At 43.7% G+C, this 21,463-nt stretch overlaps 1 protein-coding gene across 21 annotated transcripts in view; it reads right to left on the minus strand.

Annotated features, from left to right (window-relative positions):
• The window catches only part of si:ch211-285f17.1 (sickle tail protein homolog), a 108,978-nt gene that overhangs the window by 2,341 nt on the left and 85,174 nt on the right, over window positions 1–21,463 (minus strand). For 11 of the 21 annotated variants that reach the window (XM_056363764.1, XM_056363766.1, XM_056363757.1 and 8 more), the window contains 17 exons: window positions 20,316–20,514; window positions 19,120–19,213; window positions 14,001–14,782; window positions 12,423–12,527; window positions 11,864–11,913; window positions 9,781–9,920; window positions 9,432–9,607; window positions 7,246–7,376; window positions 6,702–6,849; window positions 5,777–6,263; window positions 5,369–5,567; window positions 4,986–5,278; window positions 4,730–4,891; window positions 4,294–4,416; window positions 2,856–2,936; window positions 1,087–2,745; window positions 428–559 (listed from right to left, as the gene is read on the minus strand). In XM_056363764.1, coding sequence (XP_056219739.1) covers window positions 428–559; window positions 1,087–2,745; window positions 2,856–2,936; window positions 4,294–4,416; window positions 4,730–4,891; window positions 4,986–5,278; window positions 5,369–5,567; window positions 5,777–6,263; window positions 6,702–6,849; window positions 7,246–7,376; window positions 9,432–9,607; window positions 9,781–9,920; window positions 11,864–11,913; window positions 12,423–12,527; window positions 14,001–14,782; window positions 19,120–19,213; window positions 20,316–20,514 — 4,961 coding nt within the window. The remainder of the gene's footprint in view (window positions 1–427; window positions 560–1,086; window positions 2,746–2,855; window positions 2,937–4,293; window positions 4,417–4,729; window positions 4,892–4,985; window positions 5,279–5,368; window positions 5,568–5,776; window positions 6,264–6,701; window positions 6,850–7,245; window positions 7,377–9,431; window positions 9,608–9,780; window positions 9,921–11,863; window positions 11,914–12,422; window positions 12,528–14,000; window positions 14,783–19,119; window positions 19,214–20,315; window positions 20,515–21,463) is intronic. The other 10 variants (XM_056363775.1, XM_056363778.1, XM_056363759.1 and 7 more) reach the window with 9 other exon arrangements.

Here is a 21,463-nt window from a genome sequence, read left to right on the forward strand (position 1 = left end):
CATCCTGGGAACACTGTTTAGGAACTCAGCTGTGATGGGAATTGGAGATGTGATGACAACTCAGATGATGAGGGGATAGGATTCCACTTTTCTTTGCCATTTTTCCTTTTTTTTTTTTCTCCTTTTTTTTTTTGTTAAGTCACCAACACAGTGAAGACCATGAGCAGTGTGGACATGCAGAAGCATACAGTACAGTGATGTTATGGGGTAACAGTCAAAAGTCAAACATGCCTTCTTGTCAGAGCAGACTCGAGAGAAACATTAACAGATCCACAGTCGCCACCGTGGTGACTTTATTTTTTTTTCAAAACACTTGAAATCTCACAGCTTTGGTAGTCTTTTTCCCCCTTATAATACATGCCTCATGTTTTCGATCCCTATATATTCGTTTCCTACAGTCTCTGGTAAGGCCCTACAGTAAAACTACCTGTCGGAACTGCCTCTGAGCGTCCTGCAGTTTTTGCTGTTTTCCTGCTTTGTCAGTAGTACCCGGCGACTGCCTGGACTTCGCAGACAAAGGGACGGGCATCCGACTAGTGGGGGAAGCGACACTGGTGTTCTGCAAGGGGATCCAAACGAAAAACAAAACAAGAAATAAAACAAAAGAAGGGAAAAAAAACACACACCATATAGGAAGTATGAAAAATCAAGGCACTAACAGGTAAAAACAACCTGTTCATTCAACACCTCAATGATCAACACCAGTGAAAGATCATGCACCCCCTGGGACCATAAATCATCAAGTCAATATACATAGTACATGCAGTCAAGAATAAGGAAGACATCAGAGATTAATCATCATGTGAGTGTCTTTGATGATGAATTTGCCACTTGCTGAAAACCTCAGAGTTTTAGCAATGAACTGAAGGAGAAAGATGGTAGCCAGGAACCCAACAAAATGCCACCCCCAATCATGTCACCATGATTTCACAGATGGAGAAAGCTACGGGGGACATTTCCGACATTTCCAAGCACCTGTGGAGCGGATTAATGATTCTGTAATTTCAGTGGTTAGGGTTGGAGTGAAGGTAGGTTGGAAAAAGAAGGACCCAAAGCCTCCCGGAGCAACAAAAGCTAGAGAGAGACCTGTTGTATGGTGCTGGGGGCACTGGGGACAGTGGCTGTGGAGGTGGTGGTAGTGGTGGTAGTAGTAGGGATGACTACAGGGCGAGGAAGGAGCTGTGGTTTAGTCTTCTTCTGCAAGGAACTTTTGCTGGGTACCTTAGGGCCTGACCCTCTGGAAGTAGGGAGAGAGGAAGACCTCTTCAGTCCCACTCCTTCTGGGCTTTTCCCATTCCCTGCTTTAGCCTCCTCCATAGAGACTGGCTCATCGGGGGAGCGTGGTCCCATCTCACTAATAGTGGTCTCCAGCTGCTTGATGGTCTGCTCCAGGCTGTCCAGTGTCTTGTAGGTGTTCTTCCGGATCTCATCTGTCCTGCAGTGGGACTCGGAGTTCTGCCTCTTTAACACGGCCGAGCTTGTTGCCTTCTGGGTGTCCGCTAAAGATTTTGAACGCGCAATCTCAAATCTCTTTGCTTCTTTGTGCTGCCTGACAGTACCGTCGGATTCCTCCTCGTCTTCATACACAACAACCTGTAGAGTCTTCTTGCCTGACTTGGAGCCCGTACGAATCGCCTGGGTCAATGCCGCGAACTGTTTCTTAGGGAACTTAAACTTGAACTTCTTCTTACTGTCCTGCTTGGCGTCTCCATTCGACTCCAAGTTTATTCCACTGTCCGTTAGTTCAGATACTGAAGACGAAGATGAGGATGATAAGCTGACATGATCAGCACTGCCCTGTGAAGAGCCAACCTTTTTGCCATCAACGGTTTCGGTCCCTTCAGCTTTTACCTGCAGCCCACCACTCCTCTCTGTGTCTGACTCCTCACTCTCCTCCTCAATGCGCTCTTCTGCGAGCATCCTATCCAGTTCCTCCTCACATTCAAATATGGTCGACAGGCGCTTGTAAGCTGAACGGATGTCCATGGGCTCATCAAAAATGATGATGACGGGCTTCTTGTTGAAGCCATTATCCTGCGGCACAGAGGGACTCGCTGTGGCGTTCCCACGGTTTGCGGCACCACCTACAGTGACCGTCTGCACACTTCCTTTCTTGGCATTGACAAGTTCCTGGTACTCACCACACGATAGGGCCTGAACCTTGGTGTTCGTGATCATAAATGCTATGTTGTCCGGGGGCGGAGGTGCCTCTTCTCCAGGTAGATCGGGACTAAGAGTGGCCCCCTCATCATCATCCGCACAGTTAGATTTAGGTGGATCACTGTTCTCACTAGGAGCGTTGTTAGTTGGGGCAACAGAACCTTTAGGCACCTCTTTTACAACGCTGGTTGTCGTGGTTTCCATAGGCTTGGATATTATATTCTTACTGGACGAAACGTGCTCCTGGATGATTTTACTTTTCTTTTCAGTGTTAATTTTGTTGAGGATTTTTCCCTTCTCCATTTCTGCCCTGGTCTTCAAAGATTCGGAACGTTTAACTTGCTTCTTCGGCAGTTTTAATCCATTCAGTCCCGCAGGCTTAGGTGATATAGGTGGGGGAGATTTGGGTGGCGGAGACTGTGGCTGCTGCTGCTGCTGCTGTTCCTGGCTTGGAGAATTGTCATTAACATTGACATTTGACACCTGTGTTGGAGGTTGTGTGGGCTCTTGGTGTTCGGGGGTTTCCTCCGTTCCTGACGGGGGTGGATGATCTTTAGGAATCTGGCCAGTCACATAGTATATGACCTGTGATTGTGAAATTAAATCAGATAGTTATTATTCAAAAAACTTCCACACTCTAGGATATAAACTAAATATACATGAATATAGTGTCAATGATCAAAAGGCACACATACCCCTTGGCTCTGTCGCATAGTAGTATTCCCATTTTCATCTGTGTCTGGATCTTTATCCACTCGACTGGGCTCTGAGCTCTGCTAGGACAGTGCGTGAGGGAATAATATTACTGTGCAACTGGTGTGCCAGGTTGCTGTGGATTAACTGTGATTTCACATACATGACTGTTGTAGCATCCATGATAGGGCAATTACCTTGTATAAGACAACAGTAAAATATTTACAGAATTTACTGCTCAGATTTACTTCAGTTTCATAGTGCATGAGATCACTTTTAAATGCTGTTCGGATATAAATGCCGTATATCAACGTGCATGCAGGGCAAATATATAGATTCAGCTTTTTAAAAGCTAGTACTATAAGCTTTTATTTCGTTATTCAAAGCTAAACCCTGCCTGTTCAGCCTTTAGTTTTTGCACATGCCAAAGCTGTTTTTATTTGTCTCTGGTCTCTACAGTTTATTCTAAATACATCCTATTTCCTTGTTCAGGCGGTATTCACTACTGATATGCAAATGACTTCTCATACTATTTTTATCTCTGTGAAATATCTTGGTCAACAGTCATTGCGAAATTACTGAAAAGTGCCATCTTTAATGTTTTATTATTTACAGTAGCTACTACCACTCTAATTCCTACTCAGACAGTTATATGACATGTTTTAAAAGCTTGGCTGTAATTTAGTCAAATTAGTTGCACTTGAACATACCTGCCCTCTTTTGTCATATATATAAAAAAAAAACATTATTTATTGTTTAACCTAAATGTTAAAAAATTAAAGGGCTGTGTTGGTTATATAGGTGTAAAGCTGGGAAAGCAAATTGAGGTAAAGTTGTGCAAAGACAAAGAGAAACAGAGAAGTAATTCCCCAGAAAAGTACAAGTGAGGGAGAGGAGCATGCAAAGTGGCCAGACTGACCTCTAGTGAACCAAGTCTGCAAAAACAGGTTGTGTCCACAAAGTGAGTTTTGACTACGATGTTTCTCTCAATTGTCAATCTTTTTAAGAAATATCTGTTCTGTTGATTTTGTATGAAGACATGTCATTAAAGAAAGACACAAGACGATTTAATTGCCTGTAGAATACAGTGCCGAGGTCTTTATTGATTTGGAGAAAATGACAAGTGATAATTAAATCAGTGGCAAAACACATCATTGTCTGGTCCAGACGCACAAAAGACACAGCATCTTTTCAGAGGCTTCATTTTATGCAGACTTAATCCTGAAAATTCAAGCTGTGATATCCGGCAGAATCAAAAGAGGGAAGGAAAACGAGGCGGTAAGGAAAGGAGCTTTTTGGAGGCGGCTGTTACAGGTTTCTCTCGAGCCAAAGCAAGGGTGCAAGAGTTGTAGAAGGGTTAAGATACAGCCATCGATTGTATCAGACAGTTGGCAGAGGCAGGCAGTTAGCTGGGTAGCTGCACGGCGATGTATATTTTACCTTTTTCTCTTTGAGGGGCAACATGGCCCCTGGTCTTAGTTCTCTGATTTGCGGTTCAATTCGAGTGGTGGGCTCTACCAAATTTTTCACCCCTACATCCTTAACTGTGCACTTCTGGAAAACCTGAAGAGTGGGGAAAAGTGAAGGGGGTTGGGGGGTGGGGACAAGGATTTTGGGGAGGGAAGGAGTTTGAGAGTCTTCACCACGGCCACAACTATAAAACCCCACACCTGACAAAATTAGATTTCAAATGGCAGCTGTCAGTGGCCATCCTTTGCCACTACTGAGGAAGTCAGCAACCATGGGAAGAAATGATAGGCAACCCACTCCCACAAAGCAGAATGCGGCAAAATCAAGGACACCTGAATAGACCCATCAACTGTGTGTGTTTGGGGGAGTGTTTGTGGAAGTGATTGAGTGTACAGGTGCATCTAACCTGGAGCTCTGCCATGATCTTGTCCCCTTCATCCTCCTCTTCTCTGGTAACAGAAGCAGTAACAGGGGGAGGAGTAGCGGGCTTCGGCTTGGTCTCTGGTGGAACCTTGGGCTGGGTGGGCTTGGGCTGGGGAGTGGGAGGCGGGACCTCCTCTTCACCCTCCTGTAAGAAGTGATGTCATTGATACCATTCTCACATCTGCATCATAAGCTGCAGCTGCTGTTCCACTAAATTTCACACACATTACAGAACTGACCTGAGCCGAGACGGACTCCTTCCTGCTGGTGTAGACCACCTCACCAGAGCGTGTGGTGGTCATGCCTGAGCTCGAGGTGGGGTAGGTCTTCCTTGGAGGAGGTGGTGGTGGTGGAGACTTGCTGGACTTTTCAGACCCATGCTTGGTAAAACCGTCAGTGGGCGCTGGCTTGGTGGCAGTCTTGGAGTGTCTCTCCAGAGCGGGCTTGGCTGGTTTCTCCGTCAAAGGCTTGGGAAGTTTTTCAGGCCCCTTTTTGGCTGGTTTGTCAGAGTCAGGCTCAGACTGGGGCTCTTCTGTCACACAGACCCATGAAGAAATAATTAAAAGTGTGTCCATATTTCTTTTTTTCTTTTTTTTAAATAACATTTGTGTTAGATTTGTACCTGAAGTTGCCTCCACAGGATTGTGGATGTCTGCTTGTTCTCCGCTGGCAGCAGGTGGCAGTGCTGGGTTCTCTTCTACCTCTAGACTGGGAATGCCCTTCATCATGTTGGCCTGGGCTTCTTGGAGGATCTTCTCAAACTCTTTTCCATCGTAGTGACCCATGTTCTGCCTTCTCTCTTCCCACTCCTTCTCTGCTGCCTACAAGTTGCAGAGAAGAACAAAGAAAGATAGAAAAATACAAATAGGTTTTCTGTTTCTGAGTTAGAAGAGTGAAGGAATGTTATTCCTGAGACAAAAAAACAAAACAAAACAAACTACAATAGTATAAAATGAAGCAGTTCAGAGTGGTTTGATATTTGCAGGATGCTAATGAGAGAGTTTGACCCTGGCCAGGTGACATAACATACCTCTATGGACATAGCTCTGTTTTTGCTCTTGTCATGACTGGTCTGCAGCTCCTCTATGACAAGATCCTGGTTGCCATTATTCACTGGGTTCCCATGTGCCTTCTTATGACGAGCGGGACTTGGTGGATCCGAGGACGCACCCTTGGGAGATTCTCGGCCTTGACTCTTGCTTGCGTTGGGACAGGGAACCTGAGTGGGGCTGGGGGTGAGCGGGGGACTGGGCTGAGCAGTCAGGGCTGCAGACTGCTGGGACTGCTGCATGTGGACTGGGGAGCTCTGGACATGATGGATGACCACTGGGGAGGAAGGCATCACCCCTGATTTGATGGTGGAGTTCTGGAGCTCCGGTGGGGCTGCGGTGGAGGTAGGCTGGACTGATATTGGGGGATCTTCAGCAGGGGTCTCTACTGCGGCTGCTGAAAGGCTGTTATCCACTGGGATATTAGCAGAAGGATCAGGGCCCCTTTGAGAACCCTCAGTGGCATGTCTGCAGAGAGAAGGGAAACACTTTGGATTACAAACCACATAGAAAACACTGAGTTTCTACATGGTTTTCCAAGAGAGTCATGGGGAGAGAGAGCGAGAGAAAAGTCTAGAGTGAGTGTGGTATCTGTGACATATTAAAATGGAAATGAGGTTCTGCAGTGTCCACCAAATTAATTCACTTATCGGTTCAGTGAAGGCGATGGAAGTAAATCAAACTGGACGCCGTACTCCTCTGTCCACACGGACTGACCTCTTTGATGGGATGAGGGCCGGCTTGCCAGTATAATCAAACAGTACAATCTCCCACATCTCAGACCTCTGTGAGAGGCTCTGCAGAGTGCTTTTTGTTTTCATCTCACTCTCAGCCACCACACCCTAGCGACCTCGTCTCCTGATCCCTACTTTATCTCCTTTGACATTTTTTTTTTTTTTTTTTTACCTTCTCAGACTGCTGAGTGTGTCAGTCAGGCTCTTGACCCTTTTCAGCATGCTGTCCAGTTTATGAGGCTCCTCCTTCAAAAACTTGACGGCTTCCACTTCCACCCTGAGCACGGCCCGCATCCTGGTTTGTAATGCCGGGAACTCTCCTGATGAAATACACACGGACAAACATGCATGCATTGCTTTCAATATTATCACTTATCTTCTTTCAGTGGAATTTTATGGTGCTCTGATCTTTCCGTGATATTCTACTACAAATTAATAATTAAATATTTATGTCCTTGTTTTACACTTCCTTGTTAGGTCTCATGTAATGGACTATTTTCCTCTTACTGTTTTTGCATACATATGACATCTTATTATTATTTACTTATTTCATATCGGAATATATCCTATAAAAATATTGATTGCCAAGAGCTCAGTCTGTTAATTAAATAAGACAGTAACTTAGAAGAACCCATCTGATATGTGTGACACATTAGTTATTAGGAATTATTAGATTTAGATTTTCTCAGCAGTAATCGTATTCTCTCTAGTCTTACCTTTGAGCCCTGCCAGAGATTCTCCCACCTTCCTCAGAGTCACCGCTCCCTCTTCCACATCCTTCAGGGTCACCACTCTGTGTGTCGCTGCTGAGTCCTTCTGCAGAGAGCCGACATACTGCTCCAGCTCACTGCACAAACAGAACAAACCAAAACAAAACAAAAAATAAAAAAACAGCACAGTGGGAAGGACAAAGAGTTTAGAGCTTGAGAGAAACAAGTTTTTCAGTACAAAGAAAGTTGACTTTAAGGCAATGGAGAGAATATATCTGACTGACTTCTTCCCCCATGAAATAGATAATTATTTGTTATATTCACAGGATGAAACATTTTAATTACACTTAAGGTTCTGTTTTTATTACTGATTTACTGACATTTATGTACCAGGGCGTATTTTTAATGTGGGGAAAAAGACAGAAAAAGAGACATTCACATAACTATTACTCTATATAAACACCAGGGGGCAGGACACAATCACTTATCCTAAAGATCATACAGTGTGGTCGGGCAAAGGTGAGAGCAGACTTAGGAATATTAACCATAAAAGTAAAAAAGAGAAAATTATAAATTGTAAAATATGTACAAGAATTAACACTGAGAGTAAACCTTCCCACTGTGCCCTGCACTTCCCTGTCTAAACAAAACTGCTCAGACTAGACTGGATTGGAACCGTGCCCGAAACCACAAATGTTTACATACTGAATGAGGGCTTATTTGTGACAGAGACACTTCCTCACAGAGAAAACATATCACGCAGCTTCGCATCCATCCCGGTGCTCGAGAAAACTGGCTACTCCGAGGGGAAATGTGCCGAACGATAACATTGTGTGCGGTGTGGGATTGCATGAGAGGGGCTAAAATGGTGTTTCATTGTGGCCAGGTACCCTTGAGAAACACTCTTTTATAGAAGTCCCCTAAAGGGAGTGGGAAAGGCAAGAATGAGGCTGTGTGATAAATGCCCTGCTATGTTAAGGCCTGTTGGTAATGGGAATGATGATGGGAAAATTCCAGCTGACGAGAAAGGAAACAAAAACTAATTTTTTTTATCAAACCTCCCACAGACAAAAAGATACAGTATTTCATCATAATATACATCTCTGTGTGTCAGAGCATAAGAGTTTCACAGACGCTCTAATGAAGTACTTAAGATAGCATTTGTTTGATGAATCATCATCAATCATATTCTCTTTCATATGCGGTAAATTACTGTTATGGACTGAAACTGAAACCACACATGTGACTTAAGATGAGAATAGCTTGAAGCACTGTAGCTGTTGAGATAAAAACTGACTTGAGAGTAAGTTTGTGGATAAATGCTCAGTTTTTTTGTTCTGTGGAGGCTTTGTCACCATCATCAGTGCTCTCCACTGACAATAACAAACCATCCTATTTAAACCAGTTGCACAATTTAGTAGTGAGCCTTGTTGCTACAGTTATAAAATGTTAAAAAAAAAAAAAAAAGGTGTCGTCATAGGTCATTCCTCTTGAGGGTGCAGTGCTTTTCACACCACATTCTCCTTAAAGCCAAGCAGCACTAATAACCTAAGACTTATTCAAAGTGCCAGCAGCCATGTTCTGCCAACTTACAACTGCCTACAGTAGATACCAAGGGTAACTGAGAGTTTAATCCACCTACTTCCGCCTTGTTAATTTCCCGGCCTCTATGATCTGCTATCATTGTGTTCATTGGAGCGTAAGTTCACCACTATCTAGCAAGACAACACTGTTTGACCTTGCCTGTAAACATCCAAATAAAATTACTGCTCCCTGTTGGCAAGAAGCTGCAAGTGAATTAAAATAGGAGCAGAGCAGTGAGTAATTACTCCACAGTTGAGTCCATTGTTCTAGACTGCTGTCTGTGAGAGGCAGGCACTGCTTGCCTGTATAAACCTGTGGGCTGTAATTTGGAGGGCGTTGGTTTGTCAAAGAGTTTAGGATTGAATAGCTCAGGTGAGCTGGTAAAAATGAAGCCTTTTGGGGATTTCCTATAAATGGAAGCACCTTGACTGGAGCCACATGGGTGTGTACTGAATCAGCTTTAATTCTTGTCCAAGACTCTCATGAAAGGAATTAAAACCACTAACAGTAAACATTCAGTAATGAATGCAAACAACCACATCCACCCTGACATATGAAACATAACGCCTGTTGTGGAAGTAAATCAGTCAATTTTCGAACAGCCTTACCCGAGTTGTGTAAGGACACGCTCCTCCAGTCCCAAGTACTTGTGCCTGTCCTCTTCTACCAAAGTTCTCTGCCTCTGGACTGGGTCCTCGAGACGCCGCATGGCCTCTGCGAGTTTAACACTGATTTCCTGTTCTGCCCGCTTCAGCTGAACCCGTAATGCCTCCTGGTTCTGGAGCTGAACGGAAACACACAGTGGAATGTGATATTGCAGGACCCGCACTACCAAACCAACATGCAGAGCTTCTGAAATGTCATTCTGGTGCACACTCCCTCACATGCATGCACGCAGGTGGACATCTGAACAGACCGCCACATTTTAAATCAATTTAAAGGACATAGAGGTCTTGCCTGCAGCTGTCTCATCTGATGGAGTTGCATCCTGAGGTCAGAAACATTCTTCCTGAACTGCAGGAGGTTGACTTTGAGAGGAACTGAGCCCTTGTCTGATAGGGCTGCACTGCTTTTGGGAGCCAAGACTGGGGAACCACCTGGGCCAGGGAAAAAAAAAAACACAAAGTTGAAGTTTGTTTCCTGAAAAATATTACCCAAGTAATACATAAAACAAGAATATGTTCATTTATATGCACATGCTGAAACCTTAAGAACGCCTTGGAGACATCACAGGTCATAACAACTCGTATTGTTGCAGTAAAGCAGAAATTATACCTAAAATTATTGCACAGGCATGTCAAAAAAAGTAAAAGGATGATTCTCCCCTTAGAGGGAGTAGGGTGAGTTGCTCTTTTCCAAACCTCACTCCGTCATCCTGTCTGACTTTCCTCTACAAATTATTGGTTAGACTGTACACGTCTGCATACACATTTTCCCTGCTAACACACTGGTCTTAGTTAATGTTCCTAATGTTTAGTGATGACTGCCTGAACTCTCCCTCTCTCTGTGGTTTCCTTTTCCCTGCACAATAAGTAGAGATATACTGACACTCACATTGGCTGCACCTCTGAAATGTCTGTCAACCGATTTTTGACATTTCAGTCATCGCCAGAGATGGAGAAAAGGTTGAAACCATGGAAACCGAGGGAACTAATATTTGTGGTTTGGGCGCGAGGCCCCAAATGGTCAACAACAATAAATTTAATTCAGTCCACTTTCAGAAACTCCAGCATGAGCTTTGACTTAAATGCCTAGGGCATCTAAAAAGGAGGGGATAATCACCTAAATCAATCCAATCTAAATTTCCTCAGACTTCACCATTAAAGGGTCCACTGAAACTACAAAAGAATATTCTGCCACTTTGCCCTAGGAACAAGCTTTAACAGTTTTCTTGGGTACTATTTTATTCCAAGGTCTGAAAAGACATTAGTGTTGGATTTTGTTTTAACTGTCATTTTTCAAAGCCGTGAGCACTACAAATGAAATTTCAATATCACATTCACTGAAGTGGATTTGAGGCATAAATCTCAAAGATGGATATCTCAAAACATGTACAAAATAAAACCAAAACTATCTGCATGGCTGGATAGTGTGAAATATTTGTTTTGTGTTGAAGCAGTTCTTTAACCTCAGAGACATGAGGTCCATTAAAGAAGGTAGTGTCGCCACTGAGTAACACAATAGGTCAGGGAATGTTCAGAGTGCTATTTAAACTGCTGGGGCAGTAAAAGAACAAACCTTTGTCTTGATAATCCCAAAACTCTATTTGTTGCGTCTACCTGACAGCTGCCTAGACCTGAAGTACAGGTTACAATGCACACTGCTGGTTGCGCTTTATGCCTCCGGGACACAATGTCAATCTAAAGAAGTGCACTCTGTGTGGTAACGATGAGGAAAAATTTGAGGGATGGCCAAAAAATAAATAAACAGCGCCACTAATTTCTCACGTTTGATGTGGGGGCAGTCCGACCAGATCAAAGAGAACACAGTAACTTCTCTGACGTTTTGAAGATTCACTCAAGCACAACATGACATGTAAATCCCTCTGAGTGCTGCACATGAGGTTAGTCATGAGACACGAGATTAACTCTCAAGACACATAAATAGCGTCGTGTTTTCTCGCTGCCACTGGTGAGTTTGCAGATCTTTTTTTATCAAACCTAGATCTAGCCGGAGACCGCTGCAGAGCGGAGAATGAATCGCTGAATCATCTTGGCAGGCTTGAGAACTAATAGCGCCTTGTTTTAAGAAGTGCTTTGAGGGGTTTGTGTTAGCTCTGCTGGCTCTTGTCTCTTAACTCCTATTAAACTGAATGTACGGGGGGGGGGGGGGGGGGGGGGGGGGCGCATTTTGAGGAAATATGAACCGATGACAAGCAAAGAAGCCTGACTTTGTTTTCCCTCCCTCCAACACTGCTCATTGCGGACTGTTGACTGACACTGCTGTGCAAGGCTTGACTGCACAAGACATTATGGCGCTTAAACTATTATTAAAAAAAAAAAAAAGTAATGAAATTGCACAGAATAACACTGATACTAACCTGAGCTATGTGCGCTGTGGGCTGGAGATGATGTCTTTGGTGGTCTCTCACTGCAGCCACAGAAAAATTCATAAGGGCAGGATTTTGATAGTGAAAAAACAGCATTTTTTGCACACTTTAGATCAACAGGTTAGTATTAGTAAGAACAAACACATTACAACCAAGTATGATGGGAAAGAGTGACAAAACCAGAGAGGTTAAAATGATGTTAATGATGTTAACAAGCTTCATCACAGGAACGTACAAATTCACTGCAGTCACAGACCCTTTAACTGTCGAGCAAACATTAACACAAGGTCTCCACAGTGAAGATCAAAATGCAAAGAGTTGAAATGCAGCCAGATAAACCATATATAGTGGCCTTTTATCTAAAGAGCAAATCATTTCAATATCAGATTCACAGCCTAACTTATTTCCTCTTCACCAGATGCTATTTAACCTGTTTGATATCGCCATTATAGAAGGGATGCTTTATCTTTCCTCCTCTGGCTGGAGCGCCAGGCTTTTCATTTGAAATTTCCCCTGATGCCTCACTCTGTCCTATACTGTGATTGCTTACCTTAGAGGCTCCTTGGTGCCACTAGTGTTTGGCCCCTTTAAAAGTGCATGCTGAACAAGACCAGTCAAGCTGGCAATCTGTTGCTCCATAGCCTTCATTCGCTCTCTGCAGAAACATCAGAAAATTCTACTTTCAACACTGAGGCCTAGTGGAAGTCACAGCTGCCACTCGAGCAAACATTCGCTCAGAATGGAAATGGGGTCTGTAACAGAATAATTAATTTTTTTTGATTACTTGACCATAAATCTTTTTTGTTATTCTGTGGGTGGATTACACAGCTGATATTTGTTTTGCAACTGATTAGCAATTAGTCATTATTGCCTTTGGTCAAATAAATAGTTTCTCAATTCCAGCAGTGCAACCGCACTTGACTAAGTCTCTAAACAAAAAGAAAAAGCTTGAGTCCAAACTTGAGCTTGAGGTTGACAGTGAGGATGCTTAAGTCATATTCATTTTTTCTTTTCTTTTTTTTTTTAAAAATAACACAACAGTGTGTTATAAAAAATACACAGCCTTAAGACAGCCAAACACCTGAGAGGTGAGGAGGGGACCTTACTGAGATTGCTTGGTAAACCTAGAGGTTGGAAAAGGGAACAACTTTAGTTTTCAGATGTCATCATTTATCTTGAGGAAAGACACAGGGAGGTGGGGGGGGGCGGGTCCTGTGGTTTTAGCTGAGCTATAGACAATAGTGAGACACAAGGCCTATGTGAACACAGCAATGCCTAACCTCAGTGTCATACAGCATATCTCACATGAATACATTCTATGACAGCAAGCGAGAGCACTGGATGTTTATTTTGAAAGCGCTTTTCCCATTCAAATTCCTCCGTTCTTTTGCCAGATTCTTAGGGCATTTCTAATGGGGGGGGGGGCTGCCCAGGTGGTCCAGCCTGATCTGTTTGACTGATTGGGCCATTTCAAATACTTATTCGACCTGGTCAATATTTTCTTTGGTATTCCAAGGTATGCACATAAACCCTGTAACGTCCCTGTTGTTCAAACCACATTTGCCTGGGTAAGTGGCGAGCACCCCTCTTTCCCTCTGCCTATGTTTATGTGAGACAAACCTAAACCCAGGTACCAAAATGAATACTGGATTATCCAAACTGAATAGACTCTACAGAGGGATTTTTGTGCAATAGTCACAGAGTAACAGAAACATTTACAATGGGCTAATGGGGTTTTCAGATACTATCCTGTTTCAGTGTCTGGGTCTATACGCTCTAGAATAATTAACATCGTGAGCTTCCAGAGTTTAAATAGAGACTGTGAAAACAATGGTCAGATATCAGAACTGGTTGTATAAACAAACCAAACTGGTGCATAATCATGTGCATTAGTCCGTTGTACTTAATGTGCAGATCATGGCGCTTAGGACAGTGAGAGGGCAGGTTATATTCTTATCTTCAGTCATGAATGATGAAACAGTCAGAGCCAGGGATTGAAAATCAGCCGCTCATGGTTAGGGTGAAACTGGGATGCAGAGTTAGTCCATGCTCCCATGCAAGGTCTTAATCCTTATTCGAACAATCCAACCAGCCTATTTCATACCATGTCCAGACCCCTGAGCCTTACCGTGTCTGATGGTCATTGGCAGGTGGAATGGGCCCCTGGAGATGACCTGGCAGGTCTGAAACCACAGGTGATCCCATGTTGTTCCGAGGCTTGGTCCCCGTTACTTCCTCCTTCCTGAAGGACTGGCGCACTGGTGAGCTTCTCTCCATGGTAACTCCATGAGGTGGAACGCCATGAGGAGGCCCGCCATGGATGTCAATCATCCGTACCTCAGCCATCCGGTGAGGGGATGGGGGAGGAGTCTTGGAGCCCAGAGTAGGCAGCTGGCTGTTTCTGGACTTCTGCCTGTACAGAGAGGGGTGATCCATAGTGTCTGTGGGACTGGGCCCACTGTAAGAGCCTGTGGAGCGGATGGAGGCACGGTGAAATCCCCCCATACCATGCTCTGGACCATCAAGCCCAGGGTTGGGGTGCGGTCCATGGGCGGTAGCCATGCTCATCCGTCCCTCCTGGAGCAGGTATGGATCTGCATACAACCCCTCATTTCCCCTGCTCAGACTGTGGCTCTTCCCCCCCATGTCCTCATCTGGCTTGACGTCCCGTCTCTCCAGGATGGCGCTGGGACAGGGCGAGATGGAGCGCGCTGGAGGGTTGGCATTAGACAGTCGGTCCCTTGGGATGGTGGCGCTGCCAGGTATGGAGCCCTGCCGTGGGCCAAATGGGATTCTGGAGGGGGACGGGGGCATGGAGTGGGGGGATGGGGGGAGTGTACCCTGCATTGGATGATGTGTTGGGGGACCCATGGGGGGTTGTCTCAGAGGGTGCTGTCCATCACTGTGCATCTAGACAATTACAAAAGCATATACACATATTTTTAACATTTACAAACATAACTGGATTTATTACTACTTCAAATACTGCAATTCCCTTATCTTGAGGATTAGTCAATACACCAGACTGCATAGTTGTTCCTGCTTGAGAGCTCTAGCAACTGTTTATTTTGTATATATCCTGTATTTCTGGACTGCAGTTGCCCTTGAAACAAAAACATCCATCCAACTCAGTTTACACTGTTGCTTTTCAAAGGAAATACACTGTCAGCAAATTTTCCAGAAGCAGAAAATAGTTACTTGCACTGCTACTATCCCCGGGTACACATAGCATTTCACTCAAAGTCCTGGTTATTATACCCACAGGCTTCTATAAAACAATATTACAACGTATGAACACAAGGTTCTTGTCTGTAGTTTTTTTTATCAGGGTCTCTGGGAAGATGAATTGCTCTCTTTCTCGCTTTCTAAAAGTTTTCATGTGCACCTCCCGGGCTAAAAGGTAGCTGGTTCATTTGCAACAAGATCTGTCTGGCATCGTCTAATTAAACAGTCAGCTTATCTGCGCCACTGTTCTTTAGCCACACTACCAATGAAAGACCTTTGAAGGCTAATGTACAATAAACCTAACCTCATTTAACTAGAGTGGCTTTCCGGGTTAAGGGAAATGATAAAACTACAAAAAGGAGGCTAATGTAGGAAGGAAGTTAGGTTAATGTGGTCAGTTTCTCTACTTGTGCTATTGTTACATTATACCACTATGCTTCTGTTTTTTCATTGACCATTATTTTACTACTGTCACTTGTGGGCATCTGCATTAGCAATATATCACAGGTCTAAATTAGTTAGTTAAGACTTCTGGAAAAGAAAAGAAAAACAAACCTGACTGCAATATAGTGAGTTTAGCTTGAGGTAATTCTCCATAGAAGTAAACATGTGCCTGAAATGTAGTGTGTAAACAGAGAAATAACCTGTGGGTATGTATTGTGCTGGATATGATAGACACTGTGCTGAGGAGTGTCACATGCAGGGACAAATCCAATCCATCTTCCTTCCTGTCTAACACTCTATTCCTGTCAAACAAACAAACTATTGTTCCTTCAAGGTATGAGTCATGAGTTACACCTACATGAGAAGACAAGTCAAAACACAATGCAAAGTTCTTTCAGAAACTTCTGGTACAGTTTTTGACACTGTGCTTTTTCAGTCTCCATGTAGTTTTTTTTCCTGGTGCCGACACAGATTAATACAATGAAGAGAACAATAAAGTGGGTGTGACACTTGTGTGTGTGTGTGTGTGAGTGAGTAGGTGTGTGTGTATGTGCGGGAAAACAACAACTGCTCAAAGTGTACCGTAACAAAGGGCTCAGGCTTGGCTGTGGTAACAAAGGAAAAACAAAAAAACGAAACTTGCTGGCATTGAAAGCGCACACAGCCCATAATAAACACAACAGCAACAAGTCTGACCAAGCAGCAAAACATGTAATAGGAAATTTGAGAAGCCCCACAGCTGCCATCATCAGCAGACCATCATCAAACCCTAATGACTTTCACTATCAAAGGTGCTTACACACAAAAAAAAAGAAAAAAAAGAAGAAGAAAAGTCTTCCTATTGTGAAGCAATTCCTGCAAAGCACCACATAACATCTCTGACTGCTTTGCCAATTCCAGCACAGCCTTATAAGAACACTTAAGGCCAAAAGGCATAACTTGTCAATCCCAAGCAGATGTTACACCTTTGGAGCACCAACTATTCTTAAAATATCCCTTAAATACACAGATTCTGTCTTTACAACATTCATAAATCACTGCTTTGAGACAAAACAGAGGAGCAAAGGCTTTGAAAATAAACACATGAGCAACCATGTCAGGCAAATGAGAGGCTGTGTTGAGAACATTTGGTTTGAGTTTGACTCGTGGACTTTCTTTTTTTTTCTCTCTTTTTTTTTTTTAAAGACTCTCGCTCACCCTGTTTCCACCGCACTCTTAAGCTTCCAGTAATGAGGGCAGCCTGTCTGGTAGGAGCGCACAAAGTTGCCTCGATCTCTTTTGCCGTGTCAGAGACGGTGAGGGTTTCCGAACTGATTCACAAACTTCACAGTCTCAGAGGTAGCCGGGGCTAAACAGATAGAGGGAGGCTGCGCTGCAGTGTGTCAACGTTTAAAGAGCGTGGCTGGAAACACCACGCTGCTGTCTGTGCACCCCTAATGGTGTCGGTGATGAAACGCTTAGCTTGCTAATTCTTGTAATTTGTGAGTGAAATGAAGACAAACTTTTCATCTTTGAATAATAACGAAAAATTTGATCGATTGCCCAAAGGAGAACGGATCAGAGGGGTTAAGCCAATAACTGCACCTCTGTTTACAAAATACCTCCTACAGCTATGTGAACATAACATCACTTCTGACAGCCACTATTGACTATTCTATGAATACAAAGCACTGCTTTGGGCTCAATCCCTTACATAAGTATGGATTAATATTTCAAAATACTTTTTTGCATCAAATGAAACACGACAAAAGAGATGCTTCAAATGCAAGAAAACACCACTTTATTCTGACAGCCTGAGGCTTGTTCTTCTTATCAAGTTACTTTGCAGTTACTGCGCGTATCTGTCCACTGTATATCAGTTACTGTTGGACAAGGCAGTTGTTTTCATGGGCAGAGACAGCTCTATTTGGCCAGAAAGCTTCAATCAATAACAGAGGTGACTGTGGATCCTGCTTCAAATCTGATCTGAGGCCTGGCCTTCCTGCAGGACAAGAGGGCACTCGATAGCCCAAACAGATCTGAATTATACCCGGATAACCTCCCACATCCACCGCCCCAACCCCACCCCAACCCCACCCCCACCTCCACCCCCACCCGGGCTTGTTTAAACAGGTGCACAGCTCGTTAGGTTGTAGTATTTTTTTTCCTTTTGCTTTGGGCGCCAGGGTTTTTCATCATCAAAAGAGGTTGTCAAGAAAAAAAAATACAAACTTTGATTATAAAAAGAAGAACAAAACAAACCAAAAATCTGTAGTCTAAAAACTCTACAGCTGCCAAGCAGAGACACCGCTTAATAACAGGAGTCGACAACGTCTGTGTGTTTGTGTCTGTGTGTTACAGCGTCTCAGTGTTTATGTGGAAATGCCATTAGAACAGAAAAATTTGGATGAATGCAACAAATGTCTTGTAACTGCTTTGTTTCTGTCCTGTCCCGCACCATTCACCAACCTCCGCCACGTCCAGTCTTTGTCTCCGTGTCAACTGCTGCTCGGTTAAACAGTGACAGAACTATTCATGACAACAGCCTTCTTCAGCATATCTCTACTTCACGCCTAGATTTCACAATGTTTGCACAAGAGCCCTTAAAAGGTCTGTCTGGCTTTGCTAAATGCACTTCAGTTCATCCAGTAGAAGTTATATATTTTCAAAACTGCTGTGTCAGCAAATTCCAGAGTTATTAATAATAAGAAAAACACTGAACAACAAAGGTTGAGAAATCTCCTCTTCACAATCCAAATGATTCAGATGATGTCAGTTTGCAACCTTTGCTGCTTTTAGACCATTTGCACTTTATCAGATGCATCTTTTTTTTCTCAACGTTCATTTGTTCACTCCCCCCCCGTCAAAGAAGCAACTCGCCTTCCAGCACCGGAGGCCACTACATGTTTTCTGCGGCACCTCAAAGTCATCGTGCTATCTGAACCAAGACCTCTAAAACCATCTTCATGTATGCCTCATCATTCCTTAAAACTTTATCACTTTCACTTCACACTTATATGACAAATACAGTATGTGGCAGTGGGAGATTATAGTTAAGGTTAATGTAATTTTTGCAGTATCACAATAGCACTGTGACGGGGCCTGGAAAGCAGCAGCAGGCGGAGAGGAGCAGCGGGTTAGATAAAGGGTCAGGCGGATTAGAGAGGCAGATTTGAGGAGGAACATTCGAGGAAAGGGCTCTTTGGGGCTTTAGTTTTGTTACATCAGCAGGAAACAAACATGCTGGAATCAGAACAAGAGAAAGAGATTAGAGCTGATATTGGGGGAAGAATGAACAACAGGAACAGTCCTGAGAATTGAGTTCAATTGTCCCTTAAGCAAGCTGCACCAGAGCATACAGGCGAGGCCGAATCACGGGCCCCTGGGAGAACAATATGAGACCCCCTCTAAACAGATTAACAAGAGGCAGGGGGACATTCCTTCCCTTAACTGCAAACAGGATGTGAGATCAAGAAGAACTAGAGGCTGAGGTTACTATTCTATCTACAACACGTCTGGCCATCTCCCTGCAGCTGCTGCTGTTAAGGAGATAATAATTTTCACCGCTGTGTTAGCTCTTGTTACGGTTAAGTACTCACCCTGGCATCGCCGTTGGCAGGTCTCGGCCCATGGCTGAATGCCTGCGCTGGGTCTTTGTGGTAGACCTTCAGGCAGGAGTGGTCTGTGATGTTCCTGTAGGGAGAAGAGGTGCGCCGCGGTAAGAAGGCAGCCCAGGTATCACCGTCAGACAGCGGCCGATCCTGCCTCAGCCTGGATCTCTTTAGCCGCTCTGCCAAGGGCACATACCCTGACAGAGGCTCAAACAGTCCTCTGTTCTGTGACATTTCCTCTAAATCTCCAAAGACTACAAAAACATCCACTAATACTGTGTTAAAACGTGGCTCAACTGCATAAACTGAGAGCGGATCTGTTCTTCCTTTTGCGACTATCGCTCTCTCACTGTGTTGTTGCACCCTGGACACCTGTACCCACCTTAAGGAACCACGAGACAATTTTTTTACAGCCCTGATAAAGAATTAGTCACAAAGTACACATCACACTTGAGCAGGCTCTCTGGGGAAAAAATACAGGGCAAAGTCGCTTGAGTCTTCGAGAGTAATGTTTTTTTTTTTTTTTTTTTGAAAAACAACTACAACAAATGGCTGTATACTGTCTCTGTGCATAGAGTCTGCTGTATTATTGATAAGACATGCGGGCGAATACCAAAACCAGGAAGGTATAAAGTACAAGGAAGAAGAAAAGCAGTGAGCTAGTATGTGTGCTTGTAAATGATACACACAACATAGCACACAAATCTTTGGAAGCGACACTCTGAAAAGCATAAAAGGGCCTCAAAAAGAGTAAAGACAATGTTTGCATTGCTCAAACTTTCCGGACTCAAACTTTCACCAGAGGAGAGAGGACAACAGGCAGGAAAGTCATCAAAGTCTCTCAAGAGCGCTCTTCAGTTTTGCTTGGGTATATCGGAGACATTTCGCTGTTGGGCTCCATCTGCCACATAACTTTATTTCCTATTAAGTTTTCACACGGAGGGAAAAGGAAGTGAGGAGCTTTCCTGGCCAGTGACACTTCCTGTTCAGGGGGAGTTTAGACAGGAAGTGCTCAGGGAGAGGAAAAAGAGAGGACATTTAAGGGGAAGAGTAACTCTATGGAGAATAATGAACCTTGGATGAACTTAAACTGGCAAAACACAATATACAGTATGCTGTCCACTACACATTCCCGATCTCTTAATCTGCATCCACATTTATAACATGCAAACACATGTCTTTACCTGACGTCAGTGAGCTCGTAGTACATGTTCCTCATGTCGTCTTTGACGTAGACGGCGACGCTGGGCGACTCCAACATCTTCATGGTGAGCTGCTGCGGGAAGGCACTAACAAACAGAGCTCTGACCGTGTCGATGCTCGTGATCTCATTAGGCATGCGGATCTGTTTGGTCTCGTCCCCGTACTGCAGGTACAGCACACCTTTAAACAGAGAGCAAGACAGGTGTGTGATTTCCATACCTTGCAATAGTGATACACTGTTTTTGTCCCCCCCCCCCCCCCCAAGATTGTAAACTCAGTGTTTTTTCAGAGACTAAAGAAGTTGAGCCCTTCTTGCAGTGTTAATCTGGCAATGCAAACACATCACCTCATGCAGCTACGTAACAGTAAAAATCCCCCAATTCCAAACCGACCACTGCAGGGCTTTTAGTCTTTAAGCTGCTGCACAAAGTATTGACTTAAGGGACGCATTTAGTGAGTTATTCTGCTCAGTAGAAGTTGCACAGAATCTAGAATTGGACCTTTTTCAATAATGTTTTGATCTTTTAAGATCAATGTAAGAGCAGAAAACAGCAAGAGCAAAAACAGAACTGGTCAAACAAAAAGGCGTGGTTATTTATTGCAGATCGGGTAAGCCTCAAACAAACTTTAACACATGAAATAGACTGGTATATATATTAAATATTTGATCAGATTAAAAAGTGAAAAAAATCAGTTTCTTCATTTTTCCACTGCTTCACCATTAATACCATCAAACCCTAGCACCTGACAGAGACAAAACACATTCAACCTTTACACCTTCTGTGTATGTGAATGGCTACTTGAAGGCACCATTTGTTGGTTTGGAAATTATTCTTTCGACTTTTGAATTGGGCGTCAGAACGGATGCTTACCCTCAATCGGAGCGCAAAGGACAAAACCTTTGAGGAGATGAAAATGTTTCTCATAAATATAGTTTCATAGTCGATTGCTGTTTTCAAACACGTGTTATATGAACACAACTGACCTGGTAAGTAACTACTTGATATTAAAAAGTGAGTAGGGGAAGGAATAGGGGAGCAGAAGTAGGGCTGTGTGCACAGGGTGGAACAGAACAAGTTGTGCATCAAAAAGACCAAAGTCTGAACCTCTGAACCCTGGGTGTGGCTTC

The sequence above is a fragment of the Seriola aureovittata genome, chromosome 20 (assembly GCF_021018895.1).
Source record: "Seriola aureovittata isolate HTS-2021-v1 ecotype China chromosome 20, ASM2101889v1, whole genome shotgun sequence".
Taxonomy (NCBI): Eukaryota; Metazoa; Chordata; class Actinopteri; order Carangiformes; family Carangidae; genus Seriola; species Seriola aureovittata.